The sequence below is a fragment of the Callithrix jacchus genome, chromosome 14 (genome assembly GCF_049354715.1).
Source record: "Callithrix jacchus isolate 240 chromosome 14, calJac240_pri, whole genome shotgun sequence".
Taxonomy (NCBI): domain Eukaryota; kingdom Metazoa; phylum Chordata; class Mammalia; order Primates; family Cebidae; genus Callithrix; species Callithrix jacchus.
In genome coordinates this window covers 66362889-66379816 of record NC_133515.1, presented here as the reverse complement: position 1 = coordinate 66379816, position 16928 = coordinate 66362889, and the positions used below count along the sequence as shown (strand labels likewise).

Genomic DNA, 16928 nt, shown 5'->3' with positions numbered 1-16928 from the left:
CTTTTGTGTAAAATCTAAAATTTAGGTTTTATTTTTTAATTAATGAAGTTCTTTATCCTTCACAATTTCAATTTCAAATATATTGCCTCCTCAGGTTTCTCCTTGCTATCTCCTGGTATTATGTATGTTAATTCCTTTCTTAAGAAGGCTTTCATTTTATAATTATATTATAATATTTGCCATAGGATCTAACAACTATGACAACAGAGCCATGCATGTAGTAGAAGCAAGAAGTTTCTGATTTGGAGCCTCTTAGAAAAAAACCAGGAGAGGTTCCTCTAAATAGTATATCTCTTATACATCTCTTTCTCTATCTTTTATCTACATTACTAGATGTAGAGATACTATAATCATAGTCCAATATAGCTAATACTTTAGCATTTAAAATTTCTATATACATTTTATATATATATTTAAATTTTTCTATTTAAAATTTCTGCATACATTTAGGTACTTCTGACATTATAGTAATTGATAATACATTTCCTTATCAGGAGGTTACTTATTCTGTATCTTCAATTATTAAACCACAGATAGACAAAAAAGGGACTTATAAGTATTTGGAGGGAAAAAACACAAAGTTTATGCATGAAATTCATGTACCTTAAGGTGAGCTCTTTACCCTTATTGAGATTTTACTCAGATCTGTGATGTTATATGAAATTCTAATGAAATTTATCTGGATTTCTATGCTGTAACAGATAATAAATATAAAATTCCATTTCCATGATTTAGAAATCCAAAATGCTCTGGAAGCCAAAAGTTTTCTTAACCCTTATAGTGGCAAAACATGATCTGAACTGATAAGGATATTGGTGGTCTTTATTTACCCCTTCTTAGTGTGAATATACATTTTGCTACAGAAATATTAACATTTATTTGGGGTGTTGCCTCAGACTCCACTAGGATGTGATGCATATATATGTTGTATTATCTTTCTGAAATCCAAAATATTCTCAATTTTGAAATATATTTGACCCTAAGGTTTTTAGCTAATGGATAACTGACCTGTATAATCAGGTACATTGACTACATACAGTACTATTGAGGACTAAGATATGGAGCTAAGGTTTATCTGGTAACTTAAATATATTTTTAAATACAGCAATGTGAGACCTTTCACTATGGAGCAATGCTTCTCTCATATAATACAGATTTATTTTAAGGATAAAATAATCCCATTTTGAGAATTGCCAATTTTAGTTCTAAAGCAGTTTTCTTTTAAAATGTCTCTCACTTTTCTCTTTGAAAATGGTAAAATACCTTTTTTATTATCATTGAAATGAAAGTACAAAGTGAAAATTTGCAACACTTGTGGCCTGTAGCATGTATCCATTAACCTTTTACCTCCAGGGATATGTCCTCTACTTACTTCTGGTTGAGATTCATTGTCATAATGAGCAACTCTTACTGGTTAGAAGTATATTAGACTTGCCGGGCACAGTGGCTCAAGCCTGTAATCCCAGCACTTTGGGAGGCCGAGGCGGGTGGATCACGAGGTCAAGAGATCAAGACCATCCTGGTCAACATGGTGAAACCCCGTCTCTACTAAAAATGCCAAAAATTAGCTGGGCATAGTGGCGCATGCCTGTAATCCCAGCTACTCAGGAGGCTGAGGCAGGAGAATTGCCTGACCCAGGAGGCGGAGGTTGCGGTGAGACGAGATCACGCCATTGCACTCCAGCCTGGGTAACGAGAGCGAAACTCCATCCCAAAAAAAAAAGAAGTATATTAGACTTCTCAAGTGTGCTGAGGTAGAAAGAAAAACATAAGAAATGATGTGCTAAAATAAAAGATAATGTACTTTAGTGATGTTGTCATCAGAAACTAATGTAAACATCTGTTTCCAGCAGCATGGTGAACCAAGTACCTGGATCAAGGTACCAAGTACCTTCAACTTTCTGCTGAAAACAACCTAAAATGCTGGGTAAAAAAAATCTTAAATGCATCCGTGCTCTGGGCACAAAGTCGAGGGTACTTAGACAAGGCTGAGTTCTGAATCTGGCTATTGCCTTGAGGATATTTGCCAAATCAGTTGAGCTTCTCTGTTTATAGCTTTGTGGGGCTCAGGGATCAGGAAGCAAAGTCAGTCAAGGTGGAGCATTTAGCAGGAAATAGTATTCCTCACTAATTTGCAGCCCCATTGTACTGTACCTTATAAGTAATAAGGATGATATAGAAATTCTTTCCCTTTATGTCCCCAGGGTTTCTACAGATAAATTCTTTTCTAGGATATTGCTGCAAATCAAAAAAAATGTCACTGAAAATGTGCTGCTGCAAACCAGCCCTCACACTAGTTTGCAGCATGAATTCACACTAAACCGTAAGCTAAGAATTTAAAATGATCCTGGGCTGTTTCTACTCCCAAGGGCCTGATAAAACCTAACATAATCATTATTGTCAAAGAATTCCCACTGGTAAAGTTCTAATGAAAATAAGTGGTTTATAATAAAAATTACAGATCATCCAAGGAAAAAGACACAATATACGAGAATCAGTTGAATCAGATCTGCAAATAGTTCACATTTTGGAATTATTAGATGTAAAATAGAAAATAAATACATTTAATATGTCCAGTAAGAGGCTTAAAAATGAAGAATAAAGCAAATATTTTGAAAAAGAACCAGAAGTTCTAGAAATGAAAATAGTAATTGAAATTAAAATTCAATGGTTAGGTATAAAAGCAAATAGACTGTTGAAAAAATAGCATAATGAAGGGTAAATCTGAAGAAATTTAGAATACAAGTTAGACAAGAAAATGGAAAACATAAGAGATTAATAAAGGGACCATTTTTAAGAGAAAAGACAGATTGCCTCCAAAGAAATATCAGGTTTCAGTAAGAGTAATGGAAATAGAAGACCATAAGATGATATGCAAAACAAAATAACAGTGTAGAATTCTGTAGCAAAAATATCTTTCAAGATCATGGGCAAAATAAAGACATGTCCATACAAATAAAATCTAAAAGTTCACTGACTATTTTTTAAGCAGAAGTAAATGGTCATAAGTTGGTCATAAGTAGAAAATCTGTGATTCAAGAAGAAATGATCAAAGAGTGACAATTATATGGGTAAATAAAAATAGACTTCATAAACAATATTAACATCTTATGAACTTAAGAAAAAGTTATATTATAAACCAGGAGGAGGTGATTGGAACTAGCATTTAAAGATCTTTTTATGGTTACCAGTTATGGTGGCACACACCTGTAATCCCAGCACTTTGGGAGGCCAAGGTGGGCAGATCACTTGAGGTCAAGAGTTCGAGACCAACCTGGCCAACATGGTGAAACCCCATCTCTACCAAAAATATATATATTAAAAAAAATAGCTGACCCACACTTGTAGTTCAAGCTACTTCGGAGGCTGAGGCAGTAGAATCGCTTGTACCTGGAAGGTGGTGATTGCAGTGAGCTGAGATTGTGCCACTGCACTTCAGCCAGGGTGACAGAGCAAGACTGTGTCTCAAATACATTGTTTAGGAGCAGACTAAAGATAACTGAATTTTTGGAAGTATATATCAAAATGTTTAAGGTAACATTTCAGTGATAGAAATACTTATATAACCTTCACACTAGAAGATGATCTTTAAAAATGGAATGAGAAGAAAGAATTATAATCCGAAAGAAGGCAAGAAAAGAAAAACCAAAATTAACATGGAAAGAGTGGGATACCAAAAAGGATGGTAGAAGCAAATCCTAATACGTGCATCCCTTTAAAAACAACATTCATTTATGTGGGATTTAGGAGAGAGATTACAAGGAAACAGAGGAAAATGTTGAAAGTAAAATGATCAAAGAACACACACCTGGCAACTTTTTTATTTTTTAAATATTTTGTGTGTACATAGTAGGTATACATATTTATGGGGTACATGAGATGTTTTGATACAGTTATGCAGTGTGAAATAAGCACATCATGGAAGATGGGATGTCCATCCTTCAAGCATTTATCCTTTGAATTACAGATAATCTGATTACATTCCTTAAGTTATTTAAAAATATGAAATTAAGTTATTATTGACTACAGTCACTTTATTGTGCTGTCAAATAGTAGGTCTTACTCTTTTTTTTTTTTAATACTCATTAACCGCCCTCACCTCCCTACCAACTAATCCCCCACTACCTTTCCCAGCCTCTGGTAACTATCCTTCTACTCTTTATGTTCATGAGTTCAATTCATTTGATTTTTAGATCCTACAAATAAGTGAGAACATGCAATGTTTGTCTTTTTGTGCCTGACTTATTTAACTTAACATAATGATCTTCAGTTCCATCCATGTTGTTGTAAATGATTGGATCTCCTTTTTTTTTTTTTTTTTTTTTTTTCCTGAGATGGAGTCATTTCCTTCTGTTGCCTAGGATGGAGTGCAGTGGTATGATCTCAGCTCACTGTAACCTCCACCTCCTGGTTCAAGCGATTCTCCTGCGTCAGCCTCCCAAGTAGCTGGGACCACAGGTGCGAGCCACCATGTCCCACTAATTTATGTATTTTTAGTACAAATGGGGTTTCACCATGTTGGTTAAGCTGGTCTTGGACTCCTGATCTCAAGTGATCTGCCTGCCTCAGCCTCCCAAAGTGCTGGGATTACAGGTGTGAATCTCCGTGCCTTGCCTGATCTCATTCTTTTTTATGGCTGAACAGTACTCCATTGTGAATATATGCCACATTTTCTTTCTTTATTCATTTCGTTGATGGACCCTTAGGTTGCTGCCTGGAAAATATTAATGGAAAGAAAGCTAGTATATTATTTCAAATAGACTTAAAGACAAAAAGAATTGATACATAATGGTAAATGGCTCATTTGGCAGGAATATATATGTTTTAAAGTTACATGCAATTAATAACCATAGCCACAAAATAAAGCAAAAAACTAATAGATGTACAAGGAAAAAATTGAAAAATTTTACCAGTATAGCAGGAGATTATATCTGCCTTAGTATTTGATATAGAAAGCAGACCCCCAAAAAAGATTAGTATATAGAAAATTTTAACAGCACAATTAATAAGCTTGATCCAGTGAACATATATTTCATCCACACACCATAGAAACATCAAATTAATCATTATGAAAATTAATCATGTACTGGGCCATGAAACGAGTTTCAGCAAACTTTTAGAGAATTGGTATCCTGTACACTATTATAGTACCAACTCAGTTAAATTAGAAATCGATAACAAAAAAACCTTTTTTAATCACATGGAAATTAAAAATATTTTTCTCAGTGTCTCATGGATGACAGAAGAAATGTTGGAAGTTGGCCTATTCTTTAATAGGAGATGTTACATCATACCTCAGGTTTGCTTGCAGCAAACAAAAATCTGAGAAATGGCCCAGATAAAAGGCTTTAGATTCTTGACAGTTGAGAGTGGGCAAGGACGCTAAGGACTGATGATGGATTGGTTCTCCCAACAGGAAGGATGAAATTTTTAATAAATGGTAGTGGAACAATTTTATGTTCATATGTGAAAGATGAAATTGGATAAAAAATACATGTATACATTTTTGGTAAGCTGAAGATTTAAATGTAAAAGGCAAAAACTATAAAACAAACTCCAGACCATAAAGAAAATAGCTAATAAATTCCACCATATGATAGCTAAGAACTTTCTTATTAAAAGGCAACTAATAGAGAGACTGAAAAAACACGTCATTTACTGGAACAAGATATTTGCATCACATATAAGTATTAGTATCCAAACATTATAAATCATTAAGAAAACCCATAGAAAAATGGGCACAAGGCTTCAATAGATATATGGAAGAAATCCAAATGGTATGTATATAGATATATATTCATATTCTATATTTGCATACAGATATATTTGAATGAATGAAAAGGAAAGGAGTTCCAACCTGTTACCAATCTGGGAAATGCAGAGTGAAACAACAAGGAGATACAGTTTCATAGTTGATACGGTCTTGCTCTGAGTCCTCACCCAAATCTCATCTTTAACTGTAATTCAAATTGTAATCCCCATGTGTTGGGGAGGGACCTTTTGGGAGGTGATCAGATCACAGGAGTGGTCTCTTCAAGCTGTTCTTGTGACAGTGAGTTCTCACGAAGATCTGGTTGGTTTTATAGGGGGCTTTTCCCCACTTCACTGGGCACTTCTCACTCCTGCTGCCATGTGAAGAACATTTGCTTCCTCTTCCGCCATGATTGTAAGTTTTCTGAGGCCTCCCCAGCCATGCAGAACTGTGAGCCAATTAAACGTCTTTCCTTTCCTGTCTTGAATTTGTCCCTATAATAGCATGAGAACAGTTAATACAATAGTCATCAGACTGACAAAAAACAATTTTGGCAGGTACATGGAGCATTGGATTTATACATTCCTGATTAGTGATAACTGATTTATCATTTTTTGGTAAGCAGTTTGTCATCACTGAAAGTTGCAGAGAAGAATATTCTGTGACCAAATAATTCTACTTGTTGACATATGTTCAAATTTTAGATGTATACCCAAGAGAAATTCTTGGCACTTGTATTCCAGGTGATATAAACAAAGACCTCTATAACAGTACTGCTTGTAGTAGTCCCAAACATAAGCAATTAAATGTTCCTTAAGAGTTTCAAAAATTATTGAATATTCACAAAATGAAATACTAGTGTCTGTAAAAATGAATTAGTACTACAATAATGTTAATGAATTTGATGGGGAGGGGGGAAACAAGTCCCAGAATGTCTTCTATATAATTTAATTTTAAATGATGATTAAATGTGGAAGGCTAAATAATGTTTAAGGATTCTGGGAAAAGTATGAAGAAAAACCTTTTGTTAATTCAGTCTTTAATATAATCAGTTAAAATGTAGAACAATAAGTTAAAATTCTGTTTGGTAAAACATTTTGTGTTTAGTATGTTTCTTAGTTATTTTTGGCAAAAAAAAAAAGACTATTACTGTGACACATCTAATTCTCTAATGCAGCATATTATGTTAGGTAATGCTGAAAATTCTATGGCTTTCCCTTTTTTTAGTCTCTGTAAAACATTTCTCTCTTACCAATGTTAATACCAACCTAAGCAAAAATGTTCTCCTTTGACCTTTTGGGAAATGATCAGAGAATTCCAATATGTAATTTTATTTTTCTTATCCTAGAGTAGAATATCACTGTGACATTAAACATAATATGCAGATATTCAGATCTCTGTTAGACACCTTAGGAGATGCATGAGCTGTATGTACAACTGTGAAAAAAAGAATGGTACATTTAAATCCCAAGCCGCCTTCTCAAGATGCCGCCATGGCAGGCATACAGTAATGATCTTCATGGGTTCCAGAGTGATTGTACTGGGTTTGTTTGAACTCTCCACTTCTAATTTTATTTTATTTATGTATGTCTCTATAGAGACAGTCAAAAATTGCCAGTGCTGGGCTGGGAGTGGTGGCTTATGCCTCTAACCGCAGCACTTTGGGGAGCTGAGGCAGGCGGATCACCTGGGGCCAGGAGTTTGAGACCAGCCTGACCAACACGGAAAAACCCCATCTTTACTAAAAATACAAAATTAGGCATGGTGGTGCATGCCTGTAATCCCAGCTACTCAGAAGGCTGAAGCAGGAGAATTGCTTGAAACTGGGAGGCGGAGGTTGTGGTGAGCTGAGATTACACCATTGCACTCCAGCCTAGGCGACAAGAGCAAAACTCTGTCTCAAAAAAAAAAAAAATTGCCATTGCTGACTATATTGCAAATCATCACAGTGGGGTATTGGGAAAAGTTTCCAATTAGCAGTAATTCCACTCACATAAAACTCATTGGCTATGATATTGCCATTGTGCAAAGCTTGAACTCTCCGCTTTTAAATTTCTCCTTGTGAAGAAATTTTTCTCCTTCTTTAGAATGTAGAAGATTGGGAGCCTTAACATAAATGTGTACTTTGCTAAGGTGAAATAGTACATTTATCTACTTTTTTGAATAGCAATGTCTTGGCTTTAGAAATTCCTTTATTAGTGATTGTATTAATTACTTGGATTAAGCTAGTTATATGCCTAAAAATTAGAGTATATTTCTTAAATCCCACATCATATTCTTTTGGCTTTTTTTTGAGTGATATTTGTTATATATCACAATTTTATGTGGCTTGTTGAAATATTGTTCTTAAAGGAGTAACAAAGGGAAATATTATGTCACAAGCCCAATTTTCCTTTTATTAATTAATACATTTTCCTTTATGAAGCAAACTGACTATGCATATTATTAATGCTCAACTAGTGAATAGTTATTAATACTCTGCTAGTGAATGGTTTCAGTTCATTTTAAGATACAATTTCTCAGACTAGAATTTTTAAAATAAATAAAATTGAAAGTTTTCTTGATTTTGTTGTGAAATGTACAGATCTTTTTGTAGTAATACTGCATATTTATATATTCCTGAAAAACACTAAAATTGTGCACAGCTGATGGGCCAACTCACTCAAAATGTGCAGCTTTGTAACCAGAATGCTAACAAAAATAAATCTTAATGAGAATACTAGAATATGTTAAAACATATATTAAATTTGTCACAAATATATTATATGGTCAGTTTAGGATTTTTACAAAAAAGATAAACAGTGTGCAAGGAAGGATTGAAGCTACAGGATTATGGAGACCAGGGTAAAATGTGTAAAGATTTGGAAAGAAGAGCTCATTAAGTACTTCCAAGAAAGAGCATGTGGCCAAGCTGTGCCAAGAGGAGGAACATGGGTTGAATGAGAATTGTGTACCATACTGTCTTTTCAGCAGCTTGCTGCTTTCCACTGTGTTAGCCTATTTTAGGTTCAGCTGTTGTTATTTGGTAGTACAAAAAGAAAGGCTGAAAAAAAAATCATGTATAAACCAATATGACTTACGTTATACTAAAATTATTCCCTTATTTACCAATGGGCTAATTCATGTTATGGAAAAGGTTTGTAATAGGACAGGCTGTACTAAGAATACAGAGGTGGCTTCTGTTTTTGACTTAAGCTCTCTGATAAGTCCATGACCTTTTTAGGATTTGATTTTTGTGTGTGAAGTAGAAATACAACTAAAAATAATGTAGCACAGCCTTGTCTCCCTTGAGCTTATTGTTTTAATTTTAAACTATAAAAATAATAAGCACATTAAAGAAAAACTGGAAAATAGAACAAAAAAACAAAAATTACCGTTAGTAATGTAAGCCACCATTTTCTTTTTTGTTTATATTTTTTACTTTTTCACCAGTTTTTATAAGCTTTTTAATTTTTTTACATTCTTTAAGTTAGTCATTTTTAACAGCTACTATATATTAAATTGAATAGATGTACTTTAGTTTACCATTTCTCTGTTATAGGAAATGTAAGTTTTTTATAGTTTTCCATTATCTGTAATTCCTGAATGAGTATCTGTGTGTCCCTCCATACATTGTGGGCTGGGAAGGGAATATGTGTTTGCCTACGTAAGATTATTTCACAAAAATGACACATTTGGAATTGTTGGGTCAAAGAATGTGAAATTTTTAACAGTTCTTGATACACTTTTTCAGTTAGCTTTCCAAAATGGCCCTAAGTCCTTACCCAAAATTGTTTGGTTTATATTTTTTAAATAAGATTTTTATATAATTTGTAACTTATGTATTTGTTTGCTATTTGTATTTACTTAATGTGTGAGAAAAGATCATTTGCCTATTTATCCAGTGTGGTGGACTTAGTGTTCTAAGTGGATAGTACTCTGCAGACAGCATTACTACCCTGAACGAGCCTGATGTTATCTAAGTGCTCTAAGGTGTTCTACAAGGATAGTTTAGAAACAGCTTTTTTTCGTTCTTGAAAATACAATGACAGTTCAGACCTTACTAAGATGATGTCAGTCTTTCAATGGCAATACTTGATTTTTAAACTCTTTGTCATATTTGCTGCCATACTATTTATTTACATCTTAATGAAATTTTATTGTAAATTCATAATTCAAAGGAATAACATACTTGCAACCATTCAAATTAGTTACTTGTGAGAATATTTAGTCAATAGTTATCAAGAGACTGATTTTTGGGTATGTTGCATTAATGTAATTCACTATTTCTGTTTTAAGTAGTATTGCTAAAAATGTAAGTTCCTTAAGTGATTGAAGGTACCTCTAATGGCCAGAAATTTGTATATTGAACTTAGCCTGGTTTATAATTTTGGCTTTGCTTTTTATTAACTTTAGAACCTTAGGGAAATGACTTACTTCATTTCCATTTCCTTATTCTTAACAATGAATTTCATTTTTTTTATTGTTACCATTTAGGATGTTTCCTACCATTAAGGATTCATTTCCAAAATAAATTAACTCTTAAAGGCAGTTGGTACAGCATTTTACAGAATAGACATATAATTTGTATTATGAGTTCATTTCCATCTGAAATAATTATGATTTGAATGTCTACTCATACTGAACAGTTTAGTAAGATTCATTAGGAATATGAAAGTAAAAGACCTAGCTGGGCCCAGTGGCTCATGCCTGTGATCCCAACACTTTGGGAAGCTGAGGCAGGAGGATTGCTTGAGGCCAATTGTTTGAGACCAGCCTGGACAACATAGCAAGACTCTGTCTCTATAAAAAATTTGAAAATTAGCTGGGCATGGTGGTGTGCCCCTGTTGTCCCAGCTACTGGCTCAGGAGTATCACTTGAACCCAGGAGGTGGAGGTTATAGTGAGCCATTATATCGCCACTGTACTCCAGTCTGTGTGACAGAGTGAGACCCTATCTCTTAAAAAATAAAAAAATAAGAAAGAAAAAAAAAGACTCCTCATGGAATTCATACTTGGAAAGAAAGGACATACAGTGAACTAAGTAGTAGTTCAGAGTAGAGATGGTACATTTTAAAGCCTGTAACAGAATCTGTAATGTAAAATCTCAGCAAATGTTAGCCACTGCTTTTTAGTACTTTTTAATTTCTAGGTGTAATGGAAGATAAATGGAGATTTAAGCGACAAGGCAAAAATGAAACATTGGAAATTAATCACTCCCTTCTTTTTTTTTTTTTTTTTTTTTTGTGAAAGCAGCCATAGAAAACAAAACAATAAATGATGGGTATGTTTCTTTTTTTTGTTTGAAAGAAAGAAAAAAAGGAGTGAAGGAGAGGAAGAAAGAGGAAGAAAAAGAGGGAGAGAAAATGGGAATGTAACTTTATTCTAAAAATGGGTATTAATAATGGCTGATCAATATTTTGTGTATTTAAGGTGGAGAATGTATATTTTGTGTATTTAAAATGGAGAGCTCTATAAATATTTATTGAGTTTACTTGTTCCGGATCTGAGTTCAAGTCCTGGATATCCTTATTAATTTTCTGTCTTGTTGAGTCTAAATCTCTTTATGAGTCTTATGTATCTGGGTGTTAGGATTGTTAGCTCTTATTGTTACATTGATCCTTTTACCACTATATCTTTCTTGCTTTGAAATCTATTTTATCAGATGCGAGACTTGCAACTCCTGCTTTTTATTTATTTATTTATTTTTGCTCTCCATTTCGTTGGTAAATCTTTCTCCATCCCTTTGTTTTAAGTCTTTGTGTATCTTTGGATGTGAAATGGGTCTGGTTGTAGCATATCGTTAGGTTTTGGCTGTATCTTTTGATTGGGGGATTTAGTTGACTTAAATTTAGGGTTACTGCTATTTGATGTTAACTGGCTATTTTATCCATTCATTGATGTAAATTCTTCTTTATGTTGATGCTCTTTACTTTTTGGTATATTTTTAGAAAGCCTAATACTGGTTGTTCCTTTCTATGTGTAATGCTTCTTTCAGAAGCTCTTGTAAAGCCGGCCTGGTGGTAATAAAATCTCTAAGTACTTGCTTGTTCATAAAAGATTTTATTTTTCCTTCAATTGTGAAGCTTAGTTTGGCAGGATATGAAATTCTGGGCTGAAAGTTCTGTTCTTTAAGGATGTTGAATATCAGCCCCCACTCTATTCTGGCTTGTAGGGTTTCTGCTGAGAGATCTGCTGAAATGAAAGTCTAATAGGCTTTCCTTTGTGGGTAACCTGACCTTTCTCTCTGGCTGCCCTTAGTATTTTCTCCTTAGTTTCAACCCTGGTGAATCTAACGATCATGTGCCTTGGGGTTGCTCTTCTTGAGGAATATCTTTGTGGTGTTCTCTGTATTACCTGGGGTTGAATATTGTGCGCTTTGCTAGATTCAGAAAGTTTTCCTGAATAATATCCTGAAGGGTATTTTCCAGCTTGGATTCATTCTCTTTGTCGTATTTAGGTACACCTATCAAATGTAAATTAGGTCTTTTCACATAGTCCCATATTTCTTGGAGACTTTGCTCATTCCTTTTTATCCTTTTTTCTCTATTCTTGTCTTCTCATTTTATTTCATTAAGTAGGTCTTCAACTTCTGATAATCTTTCTTCTGCTTGATCAATTCGGCTATTCAAACTTGTGCATATTTCGCTAAGTTTTTGTGTTGTGTTTTTCAACTCCGTTAGTTCATTATATTCCTCTCTATATTGTCTATTCTTGTTAGCATTTCGTCAAACCTTTTTTCAGAGTTCTTAGTTTCTTTACATTGGGTTAGAACAAGTTCTTTTAACTCCCAGAAGTTTCTTATCATCCACCTTCTGAAGCCTACTTCTGATAATGGCACACAGTCCTTTTCCATCAGGGCTTGTTCCGTTGCTGATGAGGAACTGTAATCCCCTGTAGAGGGAAAGGGGTTCTGATTTTGGGTATTCTCAGCCTTTTTAGGCTGGTTTCTTCCCTTTGTAAACTTATCCATCTGTCATCTTTACAATTACCGCCTTTCTAGTTGGGTTTCTGAGTGACGCCCAGTTTATTGATTCCCAGCGCCGGAATCCGAGCAACCCACTGCGCCGGCCAAAACAGCAGCGATAAGACTGATGGTGCTCTTCTGCCCGGGAATTTCCTCCCGTTTACTCTGCACGAAGAGCTGCTGCGCTGAAGCACCGGCAAAACCGCTGGGCCAGCCGCCAAGAGTCACGCTGGCGACCCGTGGGGCCCCTCCACTGGGAATCTTCTGGTCCGTGAGCGACAAAAATTCGTCTGAAATTTCGTCTGAAAGTGTGGCGTCCTCTCGTTCTCTGCGCTTTCATGGGAGCTACAATCTCGAACTGTTAGCAATCAGCCATCTTGGATCTCTCTCCAATCACTCCCTTCTTTAATTGGACAGTGGATACACTAAAGAGTATTTGTTTAGGAAGCAAGACTTCATTCAACCAATTCTGATTCATTATGTTTTTAAAGTCTCTATGAATACAGATACTTTGGTGATAAAATGAATAATTTGGTCACTTATATAATACAGGATATTAATTCTTTTATATATTGTGTGTTAATATATGTGAATGTTTACTTACGTGTGGTTTTCATAAGAGATTGAAACAGAAACCAAATCTGTTATCATTTGATCTTTTCCTTTTTACAGTGTCCTGATGTTTCTAGTTATGGGTACACAGGAACATAAGAACTGGATATGGAAAGAATGCTGTTGAGATTTAAAATGCATAGGATTTAAGTCATTGGTACTCATAGGTGTTGTGTACATACTGTTGCCAGCACATAATGTGGTTAGAGTTTTGTTTCTGGAGTCAGTCTACCTGGATTTAAATTCTAACAGTTCCACTTATGCTTAACCTCTGATTCATTTTCCTTATCAATAAAGTTGAATTAATAATAGTGCCTACTTTATAGGGTTTAATTGACAGTTAATTGAGATAGTATCTGTAAATTGTGTAGCACAGTGCCTGAACCCCAAAGTATTATCTAATGCTATTGCTAATGGAGTGCTCTGAGGGAGTGCTCTGAGGGTAACTACTTCTAATGGTAGCTCCCAGAATCTAGATAAACTGTTCTCCATCTAAACTTAACAGTTTTCTCTTTTACATACTGACATAAAAAAATAAAAATTAATTTACCAGATTTCAGAATTCTTGAAGTAACCTGCCAACTCTGTCCTAAGCAAAATAAAACTCTGGAGGTACCTCCCAATTATTTCAGTTACACAAGCATAAATGGATTGAATAGGATAATAGCTGGTTTTTTACTGAATTTAGAAATGAGTTACTTTTATGAGCCATGGAAAATTATTTAAACAGCACCATTAGCCTATCGCTTTCCTCTCTGGCCTGAAAAAATAGAAATGTAAAAAGAATAGTTTAGTAACAGCTATTTTCCACTCTTCTTGAAGGTGTAGGGATGGTTCAGACGTTACTAAGAGAATGTCTGTCTTGAAATGTCAGTACTTGAGATCATAGACAATGCAGAGTTTGAAAGTACTGGATTTTAAAAAGAAATAATAAACTTATAGTGAATTTAATTTAGCTAATAATAAATTTAGTGAATAAGAAATGTTATCTTGTTAGACTCATAGAAGGAGAGAGTAGAATGGTTGGTAACCAGATACTTGTGGTAAGGATAAGAGGAGGGTGTAGGGAAGTGGGAGATGTTAGTCAAAGGTACAAAATTTTGGTTACACAAGAGGAATAAGTACTAGTGATCTATTGCATAGCATGGTGACTATAGTTAATAATAATGTATATTTCAAAATTTCTAAAAGTACATTTTAAATGTTCTCACCACAAACAGAAATAGATATGTGAGGTGATGGAAATATTAATTAGCCTGATCTAATTGTTTCATAGTATATACATGTATCATAATAATGCATTGTACCCCATAAATATATATATAATCATGATTTGTCAATTAAAAATAAATAATGAAATAAAAATGTTATCTTTTTGGTATGATATGCTTTAAAAATAGTATAGTTTCTTTTTATAGTAAACATTTGAGATTTGAGTTTATTTTGAAATATTGCTTAAATAATATTTCAAATTTATTATTTTCAGGATTGAACTATTTGTATGACTATTATAGTAAAATCATAGATTCTCAACATGCATATATTAAAAGGTCTTATAATTCAAAGAAATAGTCTGTTCGTTTTAAATAATAATAGCCACTGCCTTTTAGGTAGTTAATATGGGCTAGGTACTTTATTAAGTATTTAAAATACATTATTTAATTGTGTTAATACCACCCATACACCTGGTCCTATAAAGCTACACTTTATTTACAGCCGTTTCAACTAATATATTTTCCTTGTATTATAACCATTATTATCTTTATTATACAAATGTTATGCTTAAATATTATGTGAGCTAACTGATTGTAAAATGTATCTGGTTTGGGGATATTTAAAGATGTACTTTCTTTTTCCCAGAGTTTAAGAATCTTAAATATTACATTGATAATTGTTTTCTTTGTTACAGAACTATAAGAGTAAATGGGTCCAGTAATTGGAATGACTCCAGATAAGAGAGCTGAAACCCCAGGAGTTGAAAAGATTGCAGGATTAAGCCAGATTTACAAAATGGGAAGCTTGCCTGAAGCTGTTGATGCTGCCAGGCCAAAGGCCACTCTAGTGGACAGTGAGTCAGCAGATGATGAACTCACAAACTTGAACTGGCTTCATGAAAATACTAATCTTCTAACAAACTTCAGCCTTGGAACTGAGGGTCTTCCAATTGTTAGTCCATTGTATGACATAGAGGGAGATGATGTGCCATCCTTTGGACCACCTTGCTACCAGAACCAAGAAAAAAAATCAGCAACTTCAAAACCCCCATACTCCTTTAGTCTTCTCATTTATATGGCTATTGAGCACTCTCCAAATAAATGTTTGCCTGTCAAAGAAATTTATAGCTGGATTCTGGATCATTTTCCGTATTTTGCTACTGCACCAACAGGCTGGAAGAATTCTGTGCGACATAATCTGTCCCTGAATAAATGTTTTCAGAAAGTGGAAAGAAGCCATGGCAAGGTCAGTGTTTATGAACATTACTATATTTGGTGAGGTGGGGGAATTAGTTAACATGAAGCCCTTAAAATATCTGGAAATTGGGGAGACAAAAAGTCAAGTCAGATTACTTCAGATGAACTTAATTATATTCATCATTTGTTTTCATTTGAGTTTTAAAATTTCTTAAATATTGATATAAATTTAGCAGAATTAAGTTTCATCTACTATAGGTACCTAGATTAGTCTTTTAATTATTTCAATTCTTTGTTTCTGGTTTCTGTAATGTTCCTATAACTATCACTATTTGATTCTTTATTCAGTATGATAATCTCTGCCTTAAAATCAAAGTATTGACCATTTAAATTAATGAAATTGATATGGTTGGATTTAAATCTATCATCTTGCTATTTATTTTTCTTTCCTACTTTTCCTGCCTTTTTTGGGTTGAGGTGTTTTTTGGTTTTGGTTTTTTGGTGGTTTTTTTTTTTTTTGAGACAGTCTTGCTCTGTTGCCCAGTCTGAAGTGCAGTGGTGCAATCTCAGCTTACTGCAACCTCCATCTCCTGAGTTTCACCAAGTCTTATGCCTAAGTACCCACAATAGCTGGGACTACAGGTGCATGTCACCACACCCAGCTAATTTTTGTATTTTTTGTAGAGATGGGGTTTTGCCATGTTGCCCAGGCTGGTCTTGGAACTCCTGACCTCAAGTAATCCACCCACTTCGACCTCCCAGAGTGTTGGGATTATAAGTGTGAGCCACTGTGCCTGGCCAAGGTGTTTTTCTTGTTTGTTTGCTTTTTTTTTTTTTAATGTTTCAATTTTATCTCTACTGTTAGCTTATTATTAATTTATTTTAGTGGTTGCTATACGGTTTTCTGTATACATCTTTTTCATTGGCCCACCTTTAAATAATATTACACCATTTCACTTAACTGACTCTTTACAGAAAAAGTTGCCTGATACCTGATGCCCTATTGGATCAATTTCTTTTGCCTGGAGACAAAAGATTTATAATTTCTCATTATTCAGTTTGGCTGGCAATAATTGTTTTTAACTTTTTTGTGGGGTGTGGGTTTAGAATTCTAGGCTGACATTTGTTTTCTTCTATATATTTTAAAGATGGTTTATTTGTCTTCTGGTTCCCATAGTTTCTGGTGAGGTGTCTGCTGTCATTCTTA

General features: G+C 34.2%; 1 protein-coding gene and 1 non-coding gene across 3 annotated transcripts in view; one reads left to right on the top strand and one right to left on the bottom strand.

The window, feature by feature from the left end:
- FOXN2 (forkhead box N2) overlaps nucleotides 1-16928 on the top strand; it is a 70898-nt gene that overhangs the window by 24613 nt on the left and 29357 nt on the right. For both annotated transcript variants that reach the window (XM_035272614.3, XM_002757772.7), the window contains exon 2: nucleotides 15220-15770. In XM_035272614.3, the coding sequence (XP_035128505.1) occupies nucleotides 15234-15770 (537 nt within the window). In that variant the 5' untranslated portion in view covers nucleotides 15220-15233. The remainder of the gene's footprint in view (nucleotides 1-15219; nucleotides 15771-16928) is intronic.
- On the bottom strand, nucleotides 7650-7785 carry LOC118147488 (U4 spliceosomal RNA). Its single transcript, XR_004733945.1, has one exon. It is a non-coding gene; the product is annotated as a U4 spliceosomal RNA (small nuclear RNA).